This window comes from Rattus norvegicus, chromosome 8 (assembly GCF_021556685.1).
Source record: "Rattus norvegicus strain SHRSP/BbbUtx chromosome 8, alternate assembly SHRSP_T2T, whole genome shotgun sequence".
Lineage (NCBI taxonomy): Eukaryota > Metazoa > Chordata > Mammalia > Rodentia > Muridae > Rattus > Rattus norvegicus.
Window position 1 is genome coordinate 30,338,906 of NC_141541.1, and position 9,971 is coordinate 30,348,876.

The 9,971-nt window shown below is 46.5% G+C and overlaps 1 protein-coding gene across 5 annotated transcripts in view; it reads left to right on the forward strand.

Moving 5' to 3' along the window:
- Eepd1 (endonuclease/exonuclease/phosphatase family domain containing 1) overlaps positions 1–9,226 on the forward strand; it is a 107,047-nt gene extending 97,821 nt beyond the window's left edge. For all 5 annotated transcript variants that reach the window (NR_190792.1, NR_190794.1, NR_190793.1 and 2 more), the window contains 3 exons: positions 906–1,044; positions 6,099–6,293; positions 8,524–9,226. Coding sequence is in view for 2 of the 5 variants with exons in the window: in NM_001014088.4 (NP_001014110.1) it covers positions 906–1,044; positions 6,099–6,293; positions 8,524–8,723 (534 nt within the window). In the remaining 3 variants the exon portion in view is untranslated. The remainder of the gene's footprint in view (positions 1–905; positions 1,045–6,098; positions 6,294–8,523) is intronic.
- The last annotated feature ends 745 nt before the right edge of the window (positions 9,227–9,971 follow it).

Genomic DNA, 9,971 nt, shown 5'->3' on the forward strand with positions numbered 1-9,971 from the left:
AACTTTCCCCCCCCATCTTTATTAAATTGGGTATTTCTTATTTACATTTCAAATGTTATTCCCTTTCCTGGTTTCCACTGACTTCTTGTTTTTCAAGTCACATTTAAGGGATGGCCAATGCTTTAGGACACAGACAGCCTATCCTGACAGGCAGCATGTCCCAGTACAAGCCTCAAGGTGGCTTCTCTGGATGTGATAGCAGCATCTGTAGAGTTGTTGGTCCTGATGGTGACCTGGGGCCACACCTACAAGATAAGACTGGTACTTTCCACATCTTGGGGCCCATATACTCATTCCTTCTCAGAAGTATTTAATGTTTGTTGCCATGGCAATAGAAAAAGCAGACTTGCTAAACATAGAGCAACTGATCAATGTTATGATAGCCCAGAAGATAAAACACCCTCACATGTATACACTACCAGAAGACCATGAGAGCCACCCTGGGGCTCAGGCTCCAGGTAGATCTTATGCCTTATGGTTGGTGAGCTTTGGTTCTTACAGAGAAATCAGGTTAAAGTGGATGTTAGTACACAATTGATTCCAAAGGAACAAAGACGAGTTGGTGGGGAACTTCAAGCTAGCCTTATGGAGAACAGCCTTGAGTCTGTAAGATCTCGATACTAAAGACACTTCCTTCTTGCATACAGTTATGCAAAAGGTTTATCAGAAATCCTACCACTTCCAGATATGTCAATAGAGGCAGGGGGCTGGAATTTAGAGTTGTAGACTTTAGATTCGATAAATTGAAAATAAAACACCTTGTGTTGCCTCTTATGCATAAGAACTGGCTTTGATTCCATTTACCGTCACCAACTGTGTGTAGAAAGCCATTTATTAATCCATCGTAAAAGAAAGAAGCATGAATATCTAAGGTTTTCCCTGTTTCTTTATTTCCTGCCACCCAGGTGGGAAGTAATGACTTGACCCTGGTTAACCTCCAGCTGACAGCCCTGGCCCTCCCAGGAGTTGAGAATTCCAGCAAGAATCACAGCGATGGCCACCGATTATTGAATTTTGCACTAACCCTCCAGGAAACCCTGAAAGGTAGGGATCTCTATCTCTGTGGGTGGGAAACACTTCTTCAGGGCGGTAATGGTAATGGTAATGGTACCTTTTCCCAGATATCTCTCTGATCTCTTAGCCTGGCCACTCAGTAGAAGTCATGGATTCAGGGGCATTCACACTCCTGGCTCTTGTAGATCCCATCCGACCTTTCTGCATGCCCTTCCTTTGCATCTGAGGGTCTCTCCAGTGGGTGTCAAGGTACCAGTGACATGGTCTGTCAGCCTCTTGGATGAAGAGGACTAGAGGAGGAAGTATAAGTGGCGATAGTCCTCTGCTGTGACAACACTTCCTGGCTTGACTCCTCTGATGGCACTGCCTGCAGGTCTGCACATGTTCTTGTGCAGGAGGGACAGGAGGCGACAAGGTGAAGAACTGCAGCTGGGGACCTCAAAATCCTTTCTGTATTCTTGAGTCTTGACTGCCCTTTTAACTTCCTAGACTTCAGGTCACCAACTTGTCCCATCATAGTGGGACATTCAGTAAATAATTGGCCATGCAAACGTTTCTGTCCAGTTATAACTTTACATTTTCAAAGCCTTTTTATTGTAACAAGATAGACATAAAGTTCACCATTGTTTTGATTGGTAAGTGTCACTTCAGTGGCATTCAGTATATCCACAATACTGTACATCAACCACCACCATCTCTCTCCAGAACACTGCCATCTTCCTTCTGGAATCCTGGTACCCCCTGAATCCTGGTCCTCTGTCTCTTCTAGTGTCCAGCATCCACCATCCCATCCTTTCTGTTTATAAATTTGATAACATGCTTCATATGAGGAGAAAAACATGCTGTTTTCACTCTGTGTCTGGCTTTTCTGACTTAGCCTAGCATTCTCCATATGAGTGCTGTTGTATAATGTGTCAGATGTTCAATCCTTTTTGTGGCTGAACAATTATTGTTTGTGTTACATTGTATTGTTCACATCTGTTGGTAGGCTCTTGGGTTGCTTCAACCTTTGCACACTATGAATATGAGTATACAGGCTTATGTTTCAAGTCAGGACCTGCCCTGACCAGTATTCTACTTAAATGATGACTCCTCAGGCTGAAAAACACGTGAGCAGGTTCAAACTGAGATACCCCATCCAACAAGTAGCTATGTGCGGAACTCTTCACTCACTAGTCTCCCACCTATTCGAAGGATGACTTGAGACCTTTTCATATCTGTCTCTATTCTCTAGATCTCTATTAGTCTCTATCTCAGATGCAGGAAACAAAGATGCTTCTTCAGATGTGCCCGATGGCCATAAGCAGATACCATTTTGCCCCTGGTTTCCAGGTAGAGTTCAGGAGTTTATCAGAAAACTTCAGGCAAGTTTCACATTGCCAAGGGCCTACTGACTGACCCACGGCATGACTTGGCCTTGACACATCCAGGTAGGGACAGTGACTCATGCCCCCCACTCCCCTGCTGGTTACTAATACCCAGTTAATTGTTAACTGGTGACCCAGGGGATTCAGGAAATACTTCAGCCCTGCAGCAAAGAAAGATCGATGAGTGCGATGTTCTGCTCAAGTGAAGATGAAGCCTTTTTCCCACAGAGACAGAAACATCTGATTTGCAAACTCCAGGCCTTTCTGCCTTTGTCTGGAATAGGAAACTCCGGTTGGCATCAGGGATCCTATGCTTGTCCTTTCGCTGAACTTTCTTTCAACCTTATCAGGGCTTAGGGACAAGGTCTCCTGCTGTGAGCCCAGTGTTGCTCCTGGTGTCTTCTAGGAAGGCCCTGAGGTAGGAGTGTGCCTCAGTGGGGAGCCACTTCAGTGGGTGTTGCTGGCCTTTTCTAAATCTAGGGAATCTCCTGGAGGAAATTGGCCTAGAGCTTTCTTGCCTCACGCCTAGGAACTCAGGGAACCATGACTAGGGAGCCCACACAGGCCTGTGATCGAGAGAGTTTGGGCTGTGCATTCTTAGGGGCAAAGCCGAGGCCATGTCACCTCTAACACACATTGAGCCGGAAGAGCTGGTTGTGAGAAATCTGGATGTGCCCATTCAAAAGGAGCCTTTGTTTTCCTTTTTGAAGTTACACAGAGCTGGCTGATTGACCCCGACCCCAGCCTCCCTCCTGCTTGCTGAGTTGCTCTTTCCCCCCAGTAGTCAGGTCTGTACCCCCCACTGAAAGGCTTCCTTATTTATATGGGCATTGTCTACCTCAGTTTCCCAGATAGTGTATGTGATAGCTTTTGCCTTCATTCAGAGGTCTTCCTCCTACTGGCACAGATTGTCTGCTTGTACAGTAGACCCTGACCTTATCTCTCCATGTGTTAGGATAAATGGCAGCTGGCATCCTGAGCCTCCTCCTCCCTCACTCTTTGTGAAGAACTCTGGCTTAAGAGCCACCTCCATGACTTTGGGGAAATTATTTCGTTTTCAGAGTCTGAGCTTTCGACCTGCAAAGAGGAGAATGTGACATCACCTGTCTCCTAGGAGCGGTGACAGTTAAGTGACACATTGTCCAAGAAGTCATCTATACAGTGTAGTAAGGGATCCGTGACTGGTCATTGTCCCAGGTCATCAGTCCTGGGGTCTGTTCAGCAATACTCTCAAGTTGGTTTTCCTGTGAGAAACTGGCATCAGTTTTCCAATGCCTGGGCTCACCCTGATTCATACTGTGGATGGGATCTAAGTTTTAGGAAGTGGAGCAGTGGGAGAGGCTTCTCGTGGGCCCTGCTGTGGGACCTGTTATTTGTAGCACACAGGTGCCCCCTGCTGGCCTCTTCTGTCATTTCACTTTAGATTTCTTCCCCTTTAGCTGTCATTACTGCCGGTGTACTCATACCAAGGGAAAGGCATTTGCTGAAAGTCTTGGATATGCTATTTTGTTCAAGAGCTGCCTTCTTTAAAGGGCCATTTACAGAGGGCAATGGAAACCTCATTACCTAGGGACCCTGGCTTCCCTGCAGTAAATTCCTCACAAGGGTCAGCCCAGTTCATGGGAATCTAGTCGAGCCTGGCTGGGGGCCATTGTTCTTTTGGAATTCATATTACTTGGGAAATACTTCCTAACTATCCATTTCCTGCAGGCGGTGAGAGAAATATCTAAAATACTTCAAAGGGGCAACCTTTCCACCCTTCCCCTGCCCTCTCTTTGTAGCCCTTCCTTACACACAAGAAAGTCCTTTCTGCTGCTGTGCCTCTGGTCGACTCTCACTAATGTGGCTCAGGAGAGAAGAAAGGAGGTCCGCACTGCTTGGGAGAGCCTGTGCCAGGCACTTACAGGAACACTGGGCTCTGTACTCACGTCAACAACTATCAGGAAACGGATTGTTCTCTTTCTTTGGTGGACCAAGGCCCCACCTACAGCTCCCAAACTGAGAGGTGGCAATGACCAGAGTCACCCAACTATTTTCTCCTAGGATGGGGACAGGAAGTAGTGTTCACAAAAACAAAAACAAAAGGAAAAAAGAAGAAAAAAGAAAAAGATGATAACTATAAATGCTGAACATTTGTGTGACTTTGTTGTCGCCTTCGCAAAGATTTGAAAAGCTCATCTGTGGTACAGAGGTCACTATTCTTTAAACATATAAAGAACTTTTGTAATCAGTTAATGAATCCTTAGAACCCTGAGGGAAGAGGTGTCTGTGCTCCACCCAACGCATGGCTGGAGGGAGATGGGGTTCCCTGGAGAAGTGGCTAAGTCTAGGGCTGGGCCAGAAAAGATATAGGTGATCCTGGAGTGTTTTGGCAGGTCACAAAGGAAGAAAGCACTCAGACCGAAAAACTAAAAGACAACATGGCGGGGTGAAACAAATGCTTGAATGGGCTAATAAATCCTTGTGCAGAATTCTAAATAATTTGTGTGGGTGCTCTATCCTCCAGGCCATGAGCACACCTTACTTGTCTACATATAGGAAGGTGAACCAAATAAGACGGACCAAACCATTTGACTGAGGATGTTCATGGATGGTGTTAGCGCGCATTGCTCATATTGCTGGTTGACATGGGAATAGCCTCTGGTAACGAGGCCAGCATTGCTTATCTAGAGTATGAACAGTGACCATACTTTTAGCTGGGCCTCTTTACAGAAAGCAGGGACACAGATACTTGTGTGAACGTCTCCTTTCAGCACTATTTACATCTGTTAATTTTGGGGACAATCGAAGAAATGACCTACACAAGAGTATAGCAAGGTGTCTACATGGATGCTCTGGGCTGCTCACTGGGTGAGGAGAAGACACCCAGTCTTTCTCATGGTTCATTACTGTGACCTGATTCCCAGGCAGAGGACGTGCCTGCCAATTAGAGAGTATCTGCTGCCTGCATCTCTTGCATGAGGTCAGGGTACAACTTAGAGAGCTCGTTCTCTCCTTCCACTGTGTGAGCTTTGGGTATGGAACTCAGGCCATTAGGATTGACAGCAGATGCCTTTATCTTTGAGCCAGCCACATCTGACTTCCTAAACCTTCACTCTGGAAGCATCCGGCTTCTCCAGATTCTGCTGTACATCCCCCCAACAAGATTGCTTCATTGCTCCCTGCTGCCTAACGTCTTCCTTTCATCTGATGGCTCTTGTGCATCCTCTAAGACTAAAGCCAGCACCCGTCTCCCAGGAGCCTCCCTGGCAACCTTCCTTGTGCCCTCAGTACCACTTTCTGGTTTTAGACCTACACTGTGATCCTGGCAGTCTCTTCATTTTCCTCTCCCTTAGACTGTGAAGTCCCAGAGGGCAGGGACAGTCTTGTTGTTCATCTTTGACTGCTGTACAGGCAGGGCCTGACACTCTGTAGAAGTTTGCTGAACTGTTGTTAGACATATGAGCAAGGCCTTTTGTTCCTTTCCCCACTGTAAGTTTAGAGCCTAGACACACTGAATGAGGGGTGTTTCTGCCTCACGCTGTCCGTCATTTCCAAATTAACCTATGTCCACAGTCAGTGGGTACACAAGAAAGGACAGGAAAACAGAAACCAGACCTGTGGCCCTAAACCCTGAGTGGTCAAACCAAAGAATCACAGTCCCTTTCAAGGGGCTGTGCCAATGTTGTCTTTTGCTTCTGACCTCCTCTTTTCGATTTCTCTTTCTTTTACTCCCAGGAGAAAAAGATGTTGTTATTTTAGGGGATTTTGGCCAAGGGCCAGATAGCAGTGACTATGATATCCTAAGGAGAGAAAAATTTCACCACCTGATCCCGGCTCATACCTTCACCAACATCAGCACCAGGAATCCTCAAGGCTCCAAATCCGTGGACAACATCTGGATCAGCAAAAGCTTAAAGAAAGTGTTCACGGGTAAGGGAAGCCTCCCCCCCACCCCCCACCCCCGGCTGTCTCTGTTCAGTAGTGGGCTGAGGACCTGTAAACATCTGAGATAGCCAATGCTACTTGTCATCCTCCACTGTGTCACTGTTGGGTCAGAGACATGTCTAAGAGGACATGTGACAAATAATTTAAAGATAACCACTAGTCCACATGAGCAGTTTGCATGCAAACCCAGCTACAACCACCTCTGTAGGTCATCAGAATCATGGTTCAGAGATGAACTGTTAACTTACCTGGACATTAAGAACACTTAGTCATTCAGTGAACATTCAGTCAAATATTCAAATGCTGTCCTGTGGAATGAGGTACACGGTACACTTTCACAGGCGAGGAGATGCGTCACTATTAGTGTTTCTGTCACTGTGACAAAAATGCCCAAGATAATCTACCCACAAGGAAAAAAGCTTTCTTTTGGCTTATAGTTTCAAAGTCTTCAGTCCATGGTCACCTGGCGTTACTGTTTTTAGATCTGAGATAGTACACTGTGGTAGAAGTATGTGGCATTTGTGGATGACACCTGTGGCAGGAATTGTGAATTTGGGACATTGTTTCATCTGTTCCCTCCCCCCACATACCCCTTAAAGCAGCCAAGAAGGAGAGGGAAAGATCCAGGAAGTGGCTGCAGTCCCAGTGTCCCTGAAAGGGCATGTACCCAATGACTTAACTTTTCCTGCCCCCTCAACCTTCTGTCACCTCCCAGTGGTACCATCAGCTGGGGACCAAGTCTACAACACATGAGCTTTTAGGGAACCTTTAGGAACCAAATCATAACACATATTCTCCCAGAGGGACAAGAGAAATCCTCAGCGCTCCCCAAAGAACACAGCATGGTGGATACTCCACGTAGCCTCAGACTGTGAGCTTCAGAGCCAGGAGACCGCTAGCACTCTGGGAGAATGGAAGGCTCTTCTGTGGTTATGAATGTGGTGATGCAGATGGCACCCTAGAGCCTTTAGATGCCCAGGATGCCAAACAACATCCCCAAATCCCCAGGGTGCTTGATGAAAGCCTAGAATGGTGTTCTAAGTCTCCCCCGTAGCTCTGCAGAACTGTCCTGTACCACATACAGCAAGAAACTTGAAGAGGAAAAGAAGCAATTCCTGGGTCCCACTGCAAGACTTGGCCACACAGACATGGCCGTCCGTTCCTTGGGATTTAGAACTTTAAGTGTGGATGACTGTCTTGCCAGCATGCCTACAGGGCTCACCTGGGCCTCTACTGGGCTTTGACTACTATTGCCTGTGGCAAGATGTGATTTGCTGAACGTGCATTGGAGCCCAGGGCTACTACGCTCTCTGCAGGGCCCTTGTGGGAGGCACTTCTGTCAGAAATGGTGGAGCTGAGCCATCCTTTCATTTGTCTTCCACCTTCAAGATGTGGAAGATGAGGTGAAGGGACAAGCCTGCCATAGCTGTCAGCTGTGCTGCCCAGACCAAGTCCGGAATCCAGGCTCTTCATGTCTTATAGTAACCCTGATGTCATACATCACAGAGGAGCATAGCAGTTCCTTGTAATTGTTTTATAATTGTGGTTTTCAGATATAGTTCCTATTTCTTACATTTCTCCCTTTACTTCAAAGGTATTAATGCTTTCTCAATAGCCATTATAAGCTTCTCCTTTTCTTCTGTAGGAAGAAATTGTCTGCTAATGCTTCCTTAGTGATTTATGCTGTGTGAGGCCTTTCATTAACTTTGTCAAACGCTCATTTGTCATTAGAGGCACAGTGTGATGCTGGCCTCACATATTCAGGACCCCGGCTTTAATCCCTACTGCTATAAAAATTAATTACAAATGCTAATTGGATTCAGTAGGTTGTAATAAAACGAAAGATGTGAACTTGGGAGGGAGATAGATTTGGGGGGGTCAGGGTCTAAAGAGAGTTGGATGCATGTGAACAAGACATTGTATACATGCGTAAAAAGTTAAAATAGTCACCAAAAAGAATGGTAAAATATTACTTACATTTACTTTTGTTGGTCATATTAGTAACACTATGAAAAAGGAGTAGATCTTTTTCACTGTTTAGCTGGGTACCCTCGATACTTGTACAAGTAAACTATCATTTATAGTATGTGAAAAAAAAAAGGCCATAGTTGGCCCTGAGGTTTTGATTATGCAGGCCAGATTACTGGAGGACGGTTGTCAGGTGAACCGTGCTGGCCACCCTTACTCTAATTCTTGGTCTCTTCTCTCTATTCAGGTCACTGGGCTGTTGTGAGAGAAGGCCTCACAAACCCTTGGATTCCAGATAACTGGTCCTGGGGTGGAGTCGCTTCCGAACATTGCCCTGTGCTTGCTGAATTGTACATGGAAAAGGACTGGAGCAAGAAGGAAGTCCCCAGGAATGGCAATGGAGTCACCTTAGAGCCAAGCGAAGCCAACGTCAAACATGAGCGGTGATGACATCACTCTTTCTGGCCTCTGACTCAGGAGAGCATAGGAAGGAGCTGGCACTACAGGGTGGGAAGATCCAGGGCCTGTGAAGCATCATTCTGAGGACCTACGTCTTGGTCCCTGCACCACTGTCTACTTTGTGAACACTTGAGAACCTCTCCTGAGGGGAGCCCGTCAGGCGCTGGCTCTGTTGGGCATCACGGCGAAGCTGGCTGGGACTGCAATGTCTTGACGCTGTGTGGCTGAGTTCAGGCTTGGGGCGGGGGCTATACTGCTGGCCGAGTTGTTTAGCAGCATGAGAACAGTGACAGAGCAGTGAAGTGGAGATGGGAAAGAGGACTCAGGCTGGCGATCCACGCCACGGCTCTCATTTCTGCCTCACCACGATGTCATGTTCTGCCGACAAACTTCAGGAAGCTTTTAACTGTGATGAATGCACTTCTCAAAGATTTTTAGTTTTGTTTTGAAAAAGGAAAAGAATAATAAACAGATTAATCTGCCTGGCTTCAGTCTGAGTGTGGGATGGGTTGTCTCGTTCTCTCATCTTGTTAGTTCTGTGGGCCACGGCCACCCACTCCCAAATGCCTTTTCCTCCCCTGCCCCTTTTATGTCCCTACTGGGACCCTACAAAGGTACCTCTCACATGCCTGTCATCCATGTTGTTTCCTCCCCCTCAGTTTCTTCTTCATCTCTACTTTGCTAGAGTTTATCCTAGGCCCCAGGCCTTTAGTGTAGCGCATGATTTCTACCAGAAAGACTCATTACCTGCACCATTCCCATAGGCTATATTCTGAGCTCAGAGCTTCCTTGGCTGATTCTGAGGCATACAGGGGCATTGAATCAGCAGATCCTACAATTAGAGATCCAGCCGACCACCCACGAAAACATAAATTGTGTGTACTGTGTACACTTCTTGTCATTATCCTCTAAACAATATGGCATAACTGTTTCATAGGGCTTACCTTGTATTGGATGTCCTCGTATCTGGACGGTATAACATGGGTGAGAAGAGGTGTGCAAATGCCATACCATTCTGGGTAAGAGACTGGAGCATACTTGGACTTTGTGAACCAGTTGTCTTTAGATTCTATGGAATGATTTCTGATTCAGGATACGCAGGAGGCTAAACCTGAGTGGATCACTGAGTTGGTGGGGGTTCAGGGGTCTGTCAGAGGATTTGGGGACAACAAGAAGAGGTGGACTTCTCTGAGCCTGAGCTGGGTTGGGTTTATCTTAGGTACATCATCCTTCCAT